This window comes from Taeniopygia guttata, chromosome 4 (assembly GCF_048771995.1).
Source record: "Taeniopygia guttata chromosome 4, bTaeGut7.mat, whole genome shotgun sequence".
In the NCBI taxonomy this organism is placed as follows: Eukaryota; Metazoa; Chordata; class Aves; order Passeriformes; family Estrildidae; genus Taeniopygia; species Taeniopygia guttata.
In genome coordinates, this window is record NC_133028.1 from 46,091,335 (window position 1) to 46,111,092 (window position 19,758).

The following is a 19,758-nucleotide window of genomic DNA, read 5'->3' on the forward strand; positions in this document are numbered from 1 at the left end:
TATTTTAAACAACAACAGATCCCCAGCTATAAAACAGCAATGCAAGTAGAGCATTTCACAACAAGCAGCAATCTGTACTGTTCCTCATAGTTTCTGGCCTGGATTGTAGCTATCATCATGTTTCCATTTGCATATTGCAACAGCAGTCAGTGGGATTAGCTGATTTCATTAGACAAGGAATCAGAATATTATGAATACATTTTCTTCACGTCCACAAAGATTGCAAAACAATCTTTTGCTTCAAGAAAGAGTGCAACACATCTGCCTTAAGATGTTTTTCAAAATTTCTGGACATTGTCACTGTACTTTATGTTTTAACCTAAAATATCCCATGGACTGATACAACGCAAATACTTGAAAGAGATTCTATAAATAGAAGCATCTCCTGCTCCAGTCACTTACCATCATTAACTCTATAGCACAGGTTGCATTTCCACCGCCTTTGATCGATGAAAGAAACAAAAGGGTTGATGTACGTCCTGCAGGATCTGCATCTCACTATTGTACTTGATGTTATCACTGGCAATTGCTAAAAAAGAAACAATGAAAAGCTGTCACAAAGGTATGTAATATACTTTATTGAAATCATCTCTGTGCAGTACAGTTCATAAAAGCTTTCTAAGGCTTCAATTTCTATCATTTCTTTTTAACTGTTTAGTTCAATTTCATAGAGTGATTATGATGTCTATTAAAAAACAATCTCCCCAAAAAAATTAGCACTTAATTATTTTCTTAATATAGTCTCAAAATCAAAGATGCAGTAAGATATTAAATAAGACTACTTTAAATTACAGCTACTATGGCAAAAGGAATTATGAAAGGACAACTTTTGAGTGACTCTACAAGAAATATGATGGACAGCAAATCTAACACACAATTAATAAAAAAAAGTTATACCAGACAGTTATTTACATTTTTAAATAAATGCTAATTACATTGAGAGGAGTTGTTTAATGAATGAATGAAGCTTATGAATATAGCTTCAGTCTTATATTGTGTTTATGTTCTACTGACAGCAAGATTCAGGCCAGTCACACATTCAAACCGAGCACCACCCTTCAGGAGAGCTCTGTGAAGACGTTTTCAAGATGTATCTGACAGTTGTGAGCCCAACACCTAGAGCAGCAATTCTTTGGAGAACCACAGGCAAGCAAGGACTTCCAACAACAAAAAAATAAACTTGAAGGGCTTATGCATTTCAATGAAGTAGCAATTTCAAGGCTGTTTTTGCTCTCCTCCTCTCTAAGTCACAGACAATTTTTTTGTACTTCTGTTAAACTTAGGACTTAGAGTTCATTATATTTCATTGTTTGAATGAAAACAGAACAAATGCATATTTAAACAAAAACATACACACAAAAAAGTAAGGTACTTTACCGTCAGATCCCTGAAGGGATGAAGCAACAAACCCAAAGGAAGCTTAGCTTTGTTTAACAAGGCCTGTGTCTGTGGAATATTTGTCAATGTACATCGAAATGAGCTGAAAGAAAGTAGAAACATTATGTTAAAAATTAAATTTTAAAAGATGCTGAAAACATTGTTTAAACACCTGATTTTAAAGAATTTGAAATTTAGGAAATCCTGTTTTACAAAGATGATTTGATTTTAAAGATGCAGAGATTTTTAAAAAGGCTTCATAAAGAAACAAAAAAAAAAATACTCCTCTGCTCCACAGTTTAGGAGTTCAGCAATGCAAGTATACCAAAATAAACTTGCAATTAAGAGACAGAACTGTTTTAGATACAACACCAAATGAAAACTATGTATTTTTCTGTTCACTATAAAGATTTTTCCAGTGAACCAAGAGAGTATTCAACTAGTACTCAGAATGTCACCTTTATATAAGAAAATAATAGAAAAGGATCCCAAATACTGAGAGAGTCAAAACCTTTTGTTCTGTGTAACATGAAGGGACACTAAAAAACCCCAGTGCACAAATAGTGCTGTCAAAAGTGTTCCACATGTAAGAATGATTTCCACGCCTTCAGTTTTCTGATTTCTGTTTTCTGGTGGGACCATGCACTGCCACTACAGGAATAAGGATGCTGAGTCGCTTTGGGGCAATGAAGACTACTTATTTTGGAATTACAAGTAAAATCTTTGGGGAAAAGCACTTTCCACTGTACTTAGCTGCGCTTGACTTGGGATAGTTGATAATACTACTTAATGTTAATTAGAGGTAAATGGATACATGATTGCAGAATTATCATAGTAAAATATACTCATAAATTATTAAGTGTATTCAGGCATAATCATAATACTTTTGTGGAAAAAATCTTATGCAATATCACAAAATATTCTATGAAACATTGTGTAGCATTAAGGTGTTTATTAAAATACTTTTTTAAATGGCTAAAACAAGGTGAATATATAGAAAAATTATTAAAATACTAAGAAACTAGCTACACTCACTGTATAAAATAAATTCTGATGGTAGGACAGTTACAATATTTGTGTAATGACTCAGAGTGTCGGAACTCAAAATGTCCCTCAGACATTTTTAGAGGTTCCAGGCCTTGGTCAGAAGCATTTTAGACCCTGGCAAACAGCAGAAAACAGCTGTGATTTTGAGTTTGAACCATGGAATGAATTACCAACTTTAAAGGTGGAACAAGCAGTCACAGAGGGTTAGATGATATGGTAAAAGTAGTCACAAATTAGAGGGTAAAATTTTTTAGTATTGTACAGGGGGGTTTTAACACCTGTACAGGGGGGTTTTACTTTGTACAGGGGGGTCAGGGGTTCTAAGATGGAGGAAAGTGGGCCTGAACCTGTTCTTCCTCCTTCTTCTTCCTTACCTCCATGTTCTTGGTGATGTTGGCATTTTTCTATTGGTTTAGGCTAGGGACACACTATTCAACGTAGATGATAGATATTGGCACATTATTGTAAATATAGTACACGTAATTTCTGGTATATAATGTTTGTACCATCCCACTGAGGGGCAGAGCCCCGCACACTGCCCTGCAGGACAGACCTGCGGCAGGGCAGCAGAACTTGTTATAGATAAGCAAAAATAAACAACCTTGAAACCAGCACAGACGAACTATGGCTTCTTCTTTGGCAACGGGGCAGAAAGACAGAGACTTTCTACAATCTCGGAATCACCAACACCCACAGATTCCGACACAGAGAATAAACTTGTTTTCAGTAAAAAGGTGTTTTATTAGTTCATCACTAAGATTCAAAGTTGGGAGTCAGCTGAGACACTTTTTGAAATTTTAAATAATTATTGCCTACTAAAAAATATAAGATACTGTCCTAGACACAGTAAACTTACTCTGGACTGCAGTTTAATTTCCTAAGATCAGAATTCAAGTTAGGCACAGGTGCTGGAACTGAAGATACTGGTAAAATATTTCTATCATGTGTAAGGTTTACTGGTCTCAAGCTTTCTGGCTGCTGAGAATGCTGTAGACTTAATCCTCCTAAGGAAGAGGACAGCTGGTTCACACCTGGATATTGCTGTAAAGTTAAAACATGACAAACAGGTAAACACACCATCATGTTTAAATGACAACTTTCAATCTTCTTGTAGTGCCCTCCCTTCCAGACACGTATTAAAAAAGGATATAGCAGCCCAAACAAACAAAAGGAGTGTTGTACTGTAGAAATTTAAAAATGCTACAACAAATGTGACGCACATTCCAAATGTGCATCATAGGATAAAATTCAAATTCATTATGCAAATCAATGCTGGAAGTCACACATAATCCTTCAGTCTCTCCAGGCATAAGAAAACAAGTACTAAAAAGGCTGACACAATTTCTCTCCCAATCTGCTCTGCAATTTAACTTTTGTTACAATCAACTTTTCAAAGTTACAGACACTGTCTTTAAATAGTTATTTTTAAATTAAAACAAAACACCACAGAAGAGGAGAAAAGGTAAGGTTGGAAGGCACCTTTGAGGTCTGGTAGTCTAACCCTTTGCTCCAGCAAGGCTAACTTAGAAATTAGTTCAGGTTGCTCATATAGATTCATCCAGCTAAATTTTCAAAGATTGATAATTTCACAACACAATCTGTTCTAGTGCTTCCCCACTCTCATCCTGAAGCATTTTTTCTTTATATGTCCAACCTTTATTCACTTGAAGCAACTGCTGTTCTTTTACTGTGTGCTCCTGAAAGAGCCTAACTTCATCTCATATTACAGTAAAGATGAAGCCAACACTTTCAATTAAAAAAAAAAATTAAATGAAATATTTCTTCCAAGTCACATTTCACATTATGCCTGTGATCGTGAAAGCCTTACTGGATGTTACATGCAGTAAGGAATTTTGATCACCTACCACAGCAGTTTCACTGTCTTTGCCATCTGGCCCTTACTTCAAAGAGAAGGATTTGTGTATCAGTACATTTCTTTTTCTAGACCCCTTCGCACATACATTCCTCTGCCCTTCTTCAGCATGTGTGTCTTGCCTCAGTACGTGGCTCTTTTTCTGCCACTGGTCTCTGGGGAATCACGTGTACAACAGGAATCAGGTGATTGTACCCAATTTCTTGGGTGTTTGGAGGTATCTTTATGAGGAAAACAGAGCAGATGCAGGCAGCCTGCTCCACTACATACAGCCAGCACAAGCTCTGCTAGCTCTTTTATCTGGACCCTTGGCCATGCTATGCCTTATGACCTTGCTCATAAGATCATTTAATGCTTGAGATCACAGCCAATAGCAATGCCCTGATATCTATTGATCAAATACTTTATGCTTCCTCACTGTTTCCTATAAAGTTCAGCTCTTTCAAACATCAAACCTTAACAGTGTGGAGTTTGCTAACAACTGGTGAAGCAAACTTGTTAAGCCTAACTACTTGGAGGCACACTTAAAACTTTCATTCAAAAGCCTTCCAGTAAGTTTAAAACCAGACATGAATATAACATCAATATTATACCTAATGTTTATTGTCTCAGAAACGATAAAAATATGAAATATGAAAATAAGGGGGAAATATATCACACAGAAATGGGTTTTTGCAGGAATTTACTTAATGAAGTAATTTTAAAATTAAGAATACAAGCCTGTGCATAGTGCTGAAAACCAGAATGGTGTCCTGGATTACTGGGCTGCACAGGAGTAGGTGGTGTTGCATTTTGGTAGCCTGGCTGCAGTGCTGGATATCCATAACCAAAGGGCTTAGAAGCTTTTGATGTTTGGACGACTGATGGAGAGGGAACTGGACTGCCAGTCACAGAACGTGTCTCTGGAAAGACAAAAGAAATGCCACAGGTATTGAATATACTTATTATTTCCTTCTTAATTTAAATGTAAACTCCTAAATGCTTCAAAACAACATTGCCATTCATAAGTTTTTTCATTATCCATCAAGTTATTTTTCTGCACTTAAAAAGGAATTAAAAAGAAATATTACTTCAAGAGTTTTTACAAAATGTGTACAGAAGATGACCGGGGACTAGTGTCACTACAAACAAAATGTTACTTTACAAAAAGAGGCAACTTGAAAAAAAAACATTTTAATTGAATAAAAATAGAACCACATTTTATTCCAATATATACATTTGATATAAACCACAAACAAGACCATTCATGCTTAATCTTCCCTCTGCCACTTCTGAAAACTGTCATAGCATGACTAGAATCATTCCATGATTCTACATGACTTCATGGAAAACTGTGCCTACAGTTAGAGAAGAGCTCCATTGGTTTAGCCTTATATTTTGACAGTATTCATAAATGGTAGAGGAGAAATAAAGCATGCTCGCTTTTGAAGTTTTAACCTGATGCAAGTTTCTCTTGTATACACCTGCAGCACAGCTTAGTTCAGCTATTTTTCAAGTTCAAACTGAAAGTAAGACATAGACCTAAATCCACAGTGAACTTAACAGCTGTAACGAGATCAAAGTACTCTTTTGAAATGTCTACAGATGTGAGCTAAGTTTCAGAAGAATTTAAACTTGGTGAAGTCAACTGGGAAAAGTACAAGCAACGGAACAAAGCACTCAAGAAACCAACTGCCAATAAACTATGTTTGTCATGAACACTCCATGAGGGGAAAACCCCAATAAAACAAGAAAAAAACTGCAACAGATTTAAGTAACCTAATGTTGACTCTGTTTATCTTAAAAAAATAAAAGGAACAAGTTACTTTAAGAATATGCTTTCAGCAGAACCAAAATGGTTAGTTATTAGGCCAGAGGGTATAGAATTTGTAGTCCTGCTAGACTCTATGTGGATAACAATACCAGCTTTCTAACTGAGAGAGCTCTCACTTTAATCAGGAACCCATCAAACTATGGCAAACTACTGTGACACTCCCAGGGGCCAGAACAAGACAAAGGAGCCAGGAGGGCCTCCAAATTAATCCAATTATTAATTTAAAATACTGGCTAAAATACTTTGAATAGCATCTTTTCCACTTGCTCTCAAAATGGCAGCTCTACAGATTTCAAGACCAAGTCAGCCAGTAAGTTAATTTAGCACCAACCTGACAGTCCTGATATTTTTAGAGCAAAGAGTAAGCAAAACAGCAGCCATTTTCTTTAAATGAAGAAAAATAAAAGACAATAACCTGATCCAAGCATCTCTGCAAGCTGATACTGTTGGTCTCCCAAAACTTCTGTGATGTGTCAGCAACTATTATCAGCTCCTAATGTCAACAACACAATCAGGAATACAGTATAATCTAGCAAAAATATGCTGCTTTCACACTTAGCGTATTTTCAGCACTACCCTCAATACTACAATGGAAAGTATGACTTATGATTCAGGGAAGTTTTATTAAATAGTCAGATTAACTTCAGTGTTAAAACTGTGAGAAATTATTTAAAAAGACATGTATGTTTCCTCTGATGATTTCCCCTGTTCCTTTCATAGGCACTGGCTTTCAACTACTTGCTGATTATCAATAAGTAACACCAGAAACAATAAAAAACCACATTTATGTCCTTGAATAAGTAATTCAAAACAAACTGCTTACCTGGATAGCCACCTCCCTCCAGAGCATCATAATTGTTCAGAACAGGAGAGGCACTGCTTGTAGTAGAGGAACTATCAAGTGCTGGGGGAGAAAAATAGTTTAACTTTAGGGATATCAAAAATAGCAAACTTTTGATGAATAAAAGACTGCATTTTTTTTCCTAAAATCTTGGATAAAAAACTGTCAAGAAAGATCCTCAGAAAAAAACCCACCACTTCAGCCCTAAGACTTGAAAACTATTACTACTGTAAAGAGGAGAGGGAGAAAATATAATCAGCAAGATACTAAAAACAAACAAGCACATGCCCAACAAACAGCAAGAGAGATCAATGGGAAAAAGACAAAAACAATGAAAAAAGTTGCTTCTTGAAATAAAAAATAATTTTTTATTAAACCAAAAGTTCTTTCTAGACTATATCAACTGAGGCCATGCACATTTTAAAAACAGTCCATTCACAACTTTCTTCACAACTGCAAACAACAGAAGATTCCCATCATCTTCAGAATGATTATCCACCTACAAGCCAAACTGACAAAGATTTAATTCTTCCCACCTTTCTGTATCATTCTAATTAACAGCTAGCTTTCCTTTCAGTCTAAAGATTCTATTTTCCATTATCATTGACAAGAGTCTGAGCTTCAGTCGGTGTAAACAATTACTCTTAGCTCAGCCTAAAGTAGCTAAGTAAAAAGCAACTATGGAAAATTAAGTACCAGAAGTTAACTAGGCAGATATAAAAAAGCACAATGAGCACATACATAGCTGTTAGGATTGAAGAGACTCAATTGGTTAATTTTTAGTTCAACCTATGTATAGATCTTGAATATCTTACTTAAAACATCTGTCAAAGAATTATTTTAAAACATCTCTTCCAACATGATTTCACGCACATTTATTTCCGATGAAAAAAGGGCCCAGAAGATTAAATGTATGCTCTCTTTAAAACACACCAAGTCATGAAGTGTGATAGAAAAAAGTGTCTATTTAAGAATTGAGGAAAAGAAAAGAAAATTGTATATATAATTTTTGTGGCAGAAAAGACTGAAAAGATTCACTAATACTGTTCTACTTGGAAGGATCAACCATGACCACGCATCCCATTGCAAAGCTGAAAGTATTTCAAGGGAAAATTTCAATGGAACATGGTGAAACATTTGAGACTTCCAAGTGAAAAGACTGCATATGAAAACACGACACCACTGACATTTGGGACACAGAAATACCATGGCACCATCCTGACAGTACAGATAATTATTGAGCATTTTGCCTTTAAAGCATTCAACTAAGAAATACAAAATCTATTTATAAAATCCATAAGACCAACAATAATATATTATTTAAAGGAAAATTTAATTGTGACATTCACACAATCTTAGATTTCAGATTTTCACCGTAAATTTTCTTTTTTTTTTTAATCCTGGAGGTTGCTAAAGAACATAATTGCAAGATTTTATTTTCTGTTCTATAGAAACAGATTCTGATTGAAGGAATCAAGATTCATGACTTTTTTTACTTTGATCAGGATTAGGGCTTTTAAAGCTTTTCTAAGTCTTACCACAGAAAAGTCAAAATACACTTTTGTTAGGTCAATAAAAGAGTTGAGAAGTTACACGAACACAAACAACCACATTTCCAGCACCTGTTCTTCATAAAACCACTGTGACAGTCCAAGCCAGAAATTTGTCTGCTGAGATGTGTTAAGGATTTACATTAGCTCCTGCTGACAGGGCATAAAACAGTATGCTGCTAATTAATCATACAGCCTCCATACGGAACCTGGGTGCCCTTTTACTCTTTACCATAACATAAATTTAAATGCAATGATACCTCCAAGGCTACAGGTTTTAGTGAAGTACAGAACTTGAGACGGAATGATGGTAGGGAGTATGAAACTTTGTTTAGGGAACAAGGTAAGGAGAAAAAGGTTACAATTGATAAAAAACCCAATCAACATCATTTGGACAGAAACCTTGGCAGGCAAACCCAACACACTGTTCTTAATTATGACCTGGATGTCACCATTGCTTTGTTCCATTCTTCGCAGAATCATTATCAGTATACATACTGAAAATAATTAAATATTGAGAAATATTATCAGTACACTATTTTCACAGTATTCTAGATGATAATTTAATTATTTTAATAAAACTGGCCCTGTTTTTTTTTTTTCTGACAACATGTATCATAAAATTAAAGAAAAAGCTACAATAGTTTCCTATTCCCAACCAATACTAAAAACCAGCAGTACAAGGTATGTGCTGTTATTTCTACCTATCAACAAAGGTAGCAGTCTCACGTTTATCTCAAAGAAGCTTTTATACTGTTACCACTCATGTAGTCAGTAAAGACTTCTTTAGTTCCAAAAGAAAAGGTTACCAAAATGGAATTAACTAAACTGGTGAGAAACATTAAACTCACAAAACCAGGTCATTCTGACAAAACAGGCAAAATGCAACCAAGTATGTAACACTTCAACCAGTCAGGACAAACTGCTTCTTAAAAATGAAAAATCAACAAACTTTTAAAGTTTTCTACAAAGCAAGCAGATTAAAAGTGAACCTCTGAGCCTGACCATTGAGACATACACCTTTAGAAGGAGAAGAAAACCAGCACAGATTAATTTACTGTCCTAAAAAGCACACTTACAACCTCTCAATGTTTACTACCTTAATTGTATGAGTTCCTTATGCATAAAATGAGAAACAAGGTAAACACTGTTTAACGTAATGATACAAATGCCATCTGGTATCTTAACCTGAACAATTAGTAAGTATAAGTTCTACTGCTAGTTATCTTCAGTTAAAACTCAGTGCAAATCAAAATACTAAAAATATGGGAGTCTTGCAAGTTGTAAATATTACTTTGTTAGATTCATAAAACATCTGATATTAACGTGACAAAAAATTGACCTATTTATTGGTCACTACTGAAGTTATTTTTGATTATAGTAACAGCTGGGAAATTTCAAGCTGAAGAGTCAGGGTGATGCTTTGTATTAAAGGAAGAAAAAGTTTCAGGGGATGGAAATATGGGGAAAACCTTAAGTAGAAAGATAACAAGATACTGGTGTAAAGCTAAAGCCAACCTGCTTCCTCATCCTCCTCATCCTCTTCCTCATCATCTGAACTTGATGACAAGGGAGCTGGTGCAGAGCTAGCTTGATTATTAACATATCCACCATACTGCATGCCTGTGAATTGGAAAGCACAAACATCAGAGTCAGACAGACAGGAAAGACGAGAAACGGAAGTCACAAATCATTGCATTAAAAGTGAGAAAAATCAGCTGTTCCAGAAAAAATCCCAGCATGCAGCAAGTTAAATCTACAACCCTAGAAGCAGTTTTTAGTGGGCTACGTCAGTAAAATATTAGTAGCACATGGAAGTTAGTAGATAATTTTATATATGTGTATGTGCATGTGTATCAGGAAATTAAACACACAGACTTCCTACCTATCTTTTTAATACCAGTTTATCCAGTGGAGTACTTTTATAAATTAATACACTGAAATTAAGGCGTTATTTTCACATAAATTCAAATTATATTATGAAAACTTTTAGTATTAACTTTTGCTTGGCACACCTCTTCCTTTTAAGACAAGAATAACTCATGTTGGATTCTGCCAGAAATGAATGAAATATAACTGCTGTTGCCACACGCAAGAGTACAAACACACATACAGAGAGCACAACACAATCAGTGAAATTAAAGCTAGGTCAACCTGAAAATTTGGGTTGTCTTATGTTTACACAAGTACCTAAATTTGGGCTTATAAGCATGTGATTACACCTTGCACTTCTAGTATCTGGTGACAACGCGGCAACTGTTACTGCTGTCACCTCCACAGCACAAACTATTAGGGTTTTTTTAGATTTTTTGTTTGCTTCTACAGTATCTACTCTAAACATATGTGAGCAATACAGAAAGGCAACACAAACATACCACTTCAAAACAGAGTGAAGCATGCAGCAATGGCTTACAATTAAAGTCCTACATTACTTGTTATTGATGCATTTTCAGCATCTTCAAGAAATCTTACATTTTTCTTGTGACAAGGCACGGTTAGCAAGGATTTTAGATATGCTTTTAGTCAGGCAGTGACATCCTAAATAAATGCAAATGATCACTGTTTCACTCTTATCAATCTAATGGATTACAATGGCGAGAAAATATCCTAAGCATCCAAAACTCTTCAAATATTTGGGAATTTGGGGCTCCATCAGTCTGTAGAAGTACTGTGGCACGAATGAGTAGCATTCTTCATTTTAATACTATAAAGCTTTACAGAAGTGTTACGTTATGTATAATCTGAACCCATCATAGTAACAAATAATATACCCATTCATGACTTCAATCAACTGTATCAACCTTTATTTTATTTAAAATATGGTCTATAAATGGGTCTAGTTTCATGGCTCTTTCAAAAATGGTTAGCAAATGGACCCAAGAGGAGCATTTTAATTTCACTTTAAAAACACCAACAGAATCAAGGTGAAGAGTATCTACTCAAATACTGGAAGTAAAAAGAAAAGAAAGCAAAACTATGAAACAACATTATTGAGAAGGTAAACTTTCATAGAGAGTGGTGCAAGAAAAGATGGGCATTATATTCCTATATCTAGTGCATTAATACTTGTACAATTCCAATCAAATTTCTCTGTAATTCAAGTAGTCAACACAATGAATGAACAATCATCCAAAGTGCCACTGAGTAGATTCAGTACTTCAGTTTTCCATACTATTACAACACAGGGCTAACTGGAGTAATTTCTAGTCCCATCTTTTATAAATTTACTGAGTGCACTTGGGAAGAATACAAGAAAATCATTATCTGTGCAAGAACAGACTAGAGCTAATACATTAACAGACAATGTCTTTTCTCAGGCCTGGGAGAACTGCTGAGGAATAAAACAGTACTGCACTATTGCAAAAGAGGTAAAAAAACCCTACCTTAAAATAATTAACACGCAAGTAAAAGGGTAAAAATTCAGGATGACAAGAATGGCTGCACTTTAACAGCAAGAACCAAAGTAAAAGTAGATGTGCCCAGTGTGAGAGTGTAAAGACATCATGTATGTCTTTACAGATATAGATAAGAAGGAGAAAGACAGGATATATACCTGGAAAATACATGCCAATGTAAAAATTCCAAGCATGCACAGATGAGAGAAAAGGACTGGATTATTCATTACTGGTCACATGCATTAAGGATGCAGGTGCTCAGAAAGAATACAGAAGAAAATAAATTGAAAACATATGCTAGCAACATAGAAGTTTAGGAATCATGAATTATGTCATTATGAATGCTGTGAAGACCAGGCTGGTTTGATTCTTCCCAGAGTTTGTATAGATTTATTTTCATTGCCAACAGTACTACAGATTTCTGCCCTTGAGACTGTGCTGTGCTAGTACACCTGTCCAGTCAAAAAAAAACCTCTGGAGAATAGATCTGGCTGAAAAACAACGTAGTTTAAAAAGTCATTGGCAGGTGGGAAAGTCTCCCATTCTAGATCACTGCCCAGCAATGCCAATAGTAGACCAACACAGGGGAGAAAGCAATTGAGGGCAGAAATGGGTGGCTGCAGAAAGCAATTCCAAGTGCCATCATGCACCTAATCATGTTTTCTGTTGCGACAACTCAGTTCTGCTTAGTATCTTTTACAGATTTGATAATGGTGTTAAAATCTCCCACTTTTAGAACTGCAAAAACCAATTTAGAAAGAATTATTTATTTTGAGTTATGTTATTCCACAAATCTGGCCTAAAATGCAACCACATAAATCATTACAAATTTCTTAAACTGGAAATTTCTAAACCCTGCAAGCAATGTACCTGTGATATAATAACATTGCACTCAAAGGCTTTATCCTACTATAATTCAGACACCTAGAAATGTAGGTGGCAGGACACAGAAGATAAATTGTGATAACAACACATTTGCCTGTAAAATAAACAACTACTTAGGTATTTTAAGTTCAATCACCCACACCATAAAAGCTTTTCAAACATAAATTTAGTACAGATATTTATGTAAAATTAAATAGGCTTGAATACTTCTTAAGGTTTTTGTCCTGTTAGAAGATAAGCAAGTAAATAATTAGAATATTTAATTTTTTAAAGGAATGCCCCAAGAGGAGCCTAAAACAATGAAATACTTAAAAAATTAATTCAAACTGGGTTTTTTCAGAATGCTTTCATGTAGATAATGGTATTCTATAATTTAGAAAATCAAGTCCGTCTGATTACTGCAGGAGGAACATATTTGGAATTCTAACCCAGACAAATATTTAGTACATGTGTTCTGGTTTTTCAGTAGGTTCACTTCCACAAATAGTTACCACATTTAATTTTTGATAAAAAAGATGTTGATTAAAAAAAAGCAAGAGCACATGATTTATTTCAGACTCTTCAAACAAAACTAGCAAAGAGTTTGACGTCTTCCACTGCTCATAAAACCATCATCTGAACATAGAAACTTATGTGTGATTATATGTAAATAGATAATATTAGATCAATAAAAACATCTGACAACTTATCTTTATATTGTTGTTTTTAAAATGTGCTCATTCAGCTACTTACTGCATTCACTCTCACTTGGTGGAAGCATTTGAATTTAGGGAAGTTCAGCAGCCACTGCACTGATCTGTAGCTGCTGTACCAGGTGTTCACACATTTCACAGGAATTACTTCCAGAACACACACACTGCACATCAAGGCAATCACAGTTAAAGAGCTAAAATCCTTCTTATTAAAAACATGGCTTGCAATTTCTTTGGAAAAAGAAGGAACACTTTTTTTCTAGCAAGCACACCTACAACACAAAATCTATCCTGCACCAAAATCAACTATAAAACTGTGCAAGAACCACAGTTCCAAAAATTGACAGATTTTCTTTAAAATGATACGCTGTACATAGGACTTTATAGCAATGAATAATTTTTTTCCTCCAATATATATAGAAATGATTGATGAACAACCTGTAATCACCAAAAAGGAGAAAACTGAGGAAAAGGGGTAATTTAGTTATTTACGTCAGAGGTTTCTGTCATTTAAGAATAAAAAAAATGCACTGTGACAATCACACACCATGCGGTTGCCAATTATTTTGAACACTAGAGATACCACATTGTTCTGACAAAATTAATGCCTACTTCCACCCCTCAGCCAGAGTCCTTTTCCATAAGAATTTAAAATTCTGAAACTGCTAAGAGAAAACATGGCCAAAGGAAAAAAACGTCATGCAGTCAATTAAATTTCGAATACTAGAGACAGAAACATGTAATAATCAAGAGGCAAAGTTTAATTTAACTGAAGAAGGCTCAAGAGCCAATCAATTCTTTGTCAAGATACTGCCAACATCAGAATAGGAAGGAGCTTATACAAACACTCAGGTTTCCCGCAAGAATTCTTGCAGCAACTTTCCATGGGCACTTACAACTAGGCAGTAAGATAACAACTCTACCAGTCTGAACTTAATCCTCAAATTCACTGTTTCCACAAACTAGCAGATTTCTAGTTTACAATTCATTTTCCAATACAGACAAGCTAATTTTAAGACCTTCCTCTAAAAACTTAAAGTAGTGAGCAGTTTTTTTAGAATAAGGGAACTAAAAGAAAGTTTTTTTGAGCAAGAGACATGTAAGACTACCAACAAGACAAAGGCAACACATGAACAAAGGAAATCAAACACAAACACGAAGAGAATCTAAAACCAAGGTAACATAAAACACCACCACTCAGGGAGCCTGATGAGATGCCAGAGATGTGCTCCAGTTAAAAACAGAAAAGCAGCAATAAAACTTCCAGCAGTCATGTGTGCATGTGGAATACAACAAAAGCCTGTAGTGGGACTTCCCATTTCCTTTTAGTACCTTCCTGAAGGGCCAGCTCTCGTGACTGTGTAACAGATGGTGAAGATGGTGGCTTTGAAGACAGGCTTGGAGCAGGTGACCTTACTGAGGACATCACAGCAGAGGAAGCAGATGTCCCAACTCCAGGCTTGGTAAATGGAACATTCTGGCTCACTGAGTGCACAGGCTGTGAAGAGTCAATGCCACCTGAAAACAACAGCAGAAAGCAGGAACCCTTTGTATGTACTTGCACAGACAATTACAATGCACAAGCAATCACATTTGATTCCACAGTAACTACAAAAAACAATACAGTACTTCAAAGAGAGATGCCTTCAAACAAATATCTATGGAAAGACTGGTTGCTTTAAAAAATTCAATACCTACAGTGCTAAAAGTCCATTATAATGAACAAATTGCTGTGACAAATGAAAAAAAAAAAAAAAACAAAGAAAGCATGATGCAGCATGAGCAAGACTAAGCTGAAGTTTCTTTTTGATATATCCCCACAATGCTGTGCTTTTACAAGTTACACTTCCCAGGTAAGTGGAATGTAGTCCACCTGAAATACACCCCTCAGCATTCTTCCCATGGGAGGAAACCTTGTGCAGTAGACCCGTATTATGCCTCCCTTCCAGTGCTGGCACTTTGCAATATGGGTATTCAGTTATGAGACTCATATTCCACGCACTCTGTTTCAATCAATGCTGAATACTCCACAAAACTTCTGATGTGTTTTAGACATCTGGACTAGATATAATCTGCTTTAAAAAAGGTCAGATTAATGCTTTGAGAGATTTGACATAGTCCAGCTGAAACTCCTATCAGACAAGGACAACATAACTTCAATTAAGTTAGCTCTCAACTAAGGGTTTCTCTTCGCTTATAAATTGAGAAAATCTGTATTATGATTCTTTCTAAAAAAAAAACCCCTGACTGACCAAGCTGTTAAAAAGAAGAGAAAGGAAATGGTTTTACCAAAAGTACTCAGTAAACAAACACAGATATTAAGCAAGATCATAATTCTCCATTTGTAGAGTACTTGTTTAAGTTCCAAATTTGCTAGAGGATGTGGAGGTATTATTAACTTTGCATATATAGCATCTTCTGCACATATAGCTGTGTAGTTCATATGGCCATTGACTTTTCCTTGAATAATGGAGGTGATATTTCAAAGAACTTCATGGGCAAGTAGAAGTTTCCTTTAGAGGGTGAAGAAGAAGAGGCAGCTTAAAATGATCCTTCTGTTTTTATTATTTACAGCCAAAATTTACAGCACACATCTTTATTATCTTTAATATATTTTTCAATTTTAAAATCTGATGTTGAGCATACACATGGCTTTTTCGCATGTCCTATCAAAATTGAAATGATGTCTTTTCCCAATGAACATACAAAGCATTTTTTTACTGCAATGGACTTCCTATAACCTCTGCTTCTATGCAGTGTCCTGCAGATTCCTCATGGGAGCTTCAGAACTTGTCAGCAGGAATGCTCTTCATATAGCAGCTTCCTCAAGCAAGATATGCAAGACGACAAGGGAAGTGCTTTGCCACATCCACGTGCTCACCCAGCTTTTGTAGAGTTGTTTGTAGGGTGATGGTATTTTCCACATGCAAGCCAATACAGCGATGCTGCCAGCATCAAGCACTGCTGTAGAGAGCGTTAAATGCTGCAATGTCAGTGTCACATGCTCAAAGCCAAAACAAATTTACACCTGGATTAGCTGAAGATGTAATGCCTTCCTGCCAAGTACTAATATCTATTCTCAAGCAAAGGTTATCCAATTGCCTTCAAAATTATGTGACTCTTCTAAATGCATTGTAAAATAAATGTTTCTAAACTCTGAGAAATAAAAAATATTTTTTCTTCAAAAAATATCCAACCTGGAAAATCACGTATTAGACTTTATTTGGTGACTCCCTAAAGGTTTTAAATGCTGTAAGCAACCAAGACCAAAGGAAACACCCAAACAAAATTAACATTTAAAACCCCATTTCCTCGCTTGCAATGTGTATTGAAGTTTTCCTTTCATGCCTCTCAACCATGAACAACTCTTGCATTAACAATAATCAAGCATAATGATCTACAGCTAAAAGACATGTTACAGAAAGAATCTGTAGAACTGGGGCAAATTAGCATTGTAATTCATCATTTTTCACTATCACAAAGTTGTAACTCAATTTCTAACTGGAGACATAGAGGTAATAGTTTAAAAGTATCACCACAGCATCTCCTCAAAATGTCAGAAGATGTGAGAATTATTCTTCTCTAGTTGCTTCAGCTGTGGTCTTGATTTCCAGCCCTCACAACCCCACACACCCCCTTCAGCCACCACAACATAATTTCTAAGGAGTGAGGCACCACCTCCCTGCAGCTTGTTTTCCAACAGCATCCTTTGCCCCTGACTTTCAGTACTAGCTGCAGTCCTTCCCCTTTTTTCAACCACACCTATATTAGCAGATTTACAGGATTATAGCCTACGTTCCTACGGAACTGGGGCAGCAAGGACTTTACGTCCTGATCTGACATAAGGGGAAGTTTGCGTGTGAGATAATGAAATTAGAGTGTCTCCTGCTCAAGCAGACTGTCCACACCAGGATGCAAAGAAACTCCTGCCATATACCCACAAGAGTCCTCCAGCCCCCTCTCCTCACAGAGGAGTACGGTAAAATTCAGGCATCCTGGCTGACATCCTTGCTAACTTGATAAGTACCAAGAATAATGAGAGTGTTAGGATTTCAGCTGAAATAAACTGGAAAAACATTTAATAAAGCTATTGACCAAGAAAGACAAAAAACCAAAATAATACAAAGTATGTAATTTACATAGCATAACATTCCTGCACAGATTTTTACCAAGACTGTTCTGCTGAAATACAGATTTTAAAGATAAAAGAGTGATTTTTCAGGGTTAATTTAGTTTAAACCTCCAATAAAAAAATCTAAAATTAGATATTTATATTCTACTTTATTTATACTTCCTAAAGCAAAGAAAATTATTCTCATTGGCTATTACTCACCAAGAGCAGTCAACTACCAGCAAAAAAAAAATCCTCTTAAAATAAATCTGGTTTCTTCTAGTGAAATCTTAGCACACTTGCCGAAAATACTTCAGCTATTTCAGAAAGGGCCTGCTAAAGTCTTAGGAAAATACTTTATTGCAGTTCTGTGTCCTTAGTACACCACATACAGAAATTAAGAGGTTTGATCTTAGTAAATTCAACATGCTGGAGGCTTTGCAAGGCTATACATAAAATTGGATTTTTAAAGAAACCATTTCAAGTCTAGTGGTGACAACTTTAATTGAAATAAAAAACAATTCAGAAATCAAACAACTTCTGAAAAACTCTTGCCAGCCTAAGCTTCCTGACTAAGTCCTGTTTGAACACACAGATTTTATTAACATATAATTCTTCTACATAAAGGATTCATTTTCATCACAGAGAGCTTTCAGTCCTGACTGTACAAAACTGCTTTGGAAAAATATATTAAAACTGTAGCATTCTGACTGGCAATCTGTCCGCAATTTGCTTATTTATAATTCAAAGATTGTAAGGGCATCTTTCACAGCACAGGCAGATACTGTATCCAAGTTTCTTTACACAGCCATAGAAAGCACGCTTATGAATTTCAGCAAATATTTTTTTCAAGTAGTTTAGCAAAAAACTATGCACAGAACAGATGGCAACTGTTTTCCATCATTGCTTCTTCCTAAAGAAAGCAGGGAGGATGAAATATTCAGAAAGTTTCCTTCCAACAGATCATTCATTATTTCCTTATGCTCCTTGTGCATTGTATCCATACACTTTCCAAGGATGTACACGAACTGGCAAATATTTTTCAAAATCCAACTCCTTTTCTTAAAGGCTGAAAACAAATATAATACTATATATAAAATGACTCCATCTGAGAACAGTAAGACTGCACTGGGAAATTTAGAAAGCATCTCAGCATCTCAAAACCAAACCAATTATACCAGGATCAAACAATTACAATAATTACTTTACAATTAAATTATTATGCATTTATTTGTAATTATTTATGTAAGTATTTTACTATTGGGGTGTTGTAGCAATTGGATTTTTAGTATATTTTAGCCAAAGATGTTGAATTCTAGATTAAAAGAAAACAGGTATAATTGGAGGCAGTTTGTTTAGCCACAGACATCAAAAATGGTTTAAAGTGTTCAAGGTTTAGTAATAAAACTGTCATGCTATTCCTTCAGCCTTGCTGTCAGCTGTTATGTTTATCTGCTTTTCTTAGTGAGGAAAGACAGATTCATTTGTGTCCTGAGGTTGAACCAGAATTCAGGGGAAAGAAAAAAAATTATTTTGCAGATGAATCACTTCCAGAAACCTGTGCACTGAGCAATGAAGCACAGGGCATGCTTCTATCAGCAGCTTTACAAGCCCAGAAAGAGTCTACATGTGGTGTAACTATTGAGGCCTACAGTCCGGCAAACCAACCAAGGACTGCAGTATGACCCAAGTACAACAAAAACAGTGGAACATAACTGCAAAGTGAGTATCCATGACACAGCATTATCACAACCAATTCTATCATTAGTTCCTTGAAATCCAAGTGTAATATTACTACTTTTCCTTGAAACTGAATCACCCCCTTAAGAGCAACACTGAATGGTTCAAAAATAAAACTACTGCTCATGTTGCTCTTCACTGTCTGGTCAGCTCCACTGCTTCACCTTTAAAACAGCTACTCATTGCAAAAAAAAAAAGCCATGAACAAATGACTTCAAGACACCTCTACAGGAAATAAAATGAACAAGCATTGGAATTAAAACTTCTGTAAATAAAACAGTAACAGTTTGAACAAAAAATAAGTTGTTTTCATATGACTATTGCATATTGCGCTATTCTGGAAAGACACCTGCATTTTGTCAAGTCCAGCTGCACATTCCTCACTGAACAGAGTCAACTTTTTCGGCCAGTCCTTGAAAGAACCCATTTTTATG

The 19,758-nt window shown here is 35.6% G+C and overlaps 1 protein-coding gene across 4 annotated transcripts in view; it reads right to left on the bottom strand.

Annotated features, from left to right (window-relative positions):
- SEC24B (SEC24 homolog B, COPII coat complex component) overlaps positions 1 to 19,758 on the bottom strand; it is a 45,360-nt gene that overhangs the window by 18,054 nt on the left and 7,548 nt on the right. The window contains exons 3-9 of one of the 4 annotated variants that reach the window (XM_030271597.4): positions 14,806 to 14,991; positions 10,020 to 10,124; positions 6,934 to 7,014; positions 5,018 to 5,199; positions 3,281 to 3,465; positions 1,378 to 1,480; positions 403 to 529 (exon numbers count right to left, since the gene is read on the bottom strand). In XM_030271597.4, the coding sequence (XP_030127457.4) occupies positions 403 to 529; positions 1,378 to 1,480; positions 3,281 to 3,465; positions 5,018 to 5,199; positions 6,934 to 7,014; positions 10,020 to 10,124; positions 14,806 to 14,991 (969 nt within the window). The remainder of the gene's footprint in view (positions 1 to 402; positions 530 to 1,377; positions 1,481 to 3,280; positions 3,466 to 5,017; positions 5,200 to 6,933; positions 7,015 to 10,019; positions 10,125 to 14,805; positions 14,992 to 19,758) is intronic. The other 3 variants (XM_030271599.4, XM_030271598.4, XM_030271600.4) reach the window with 3 other exon arrangements.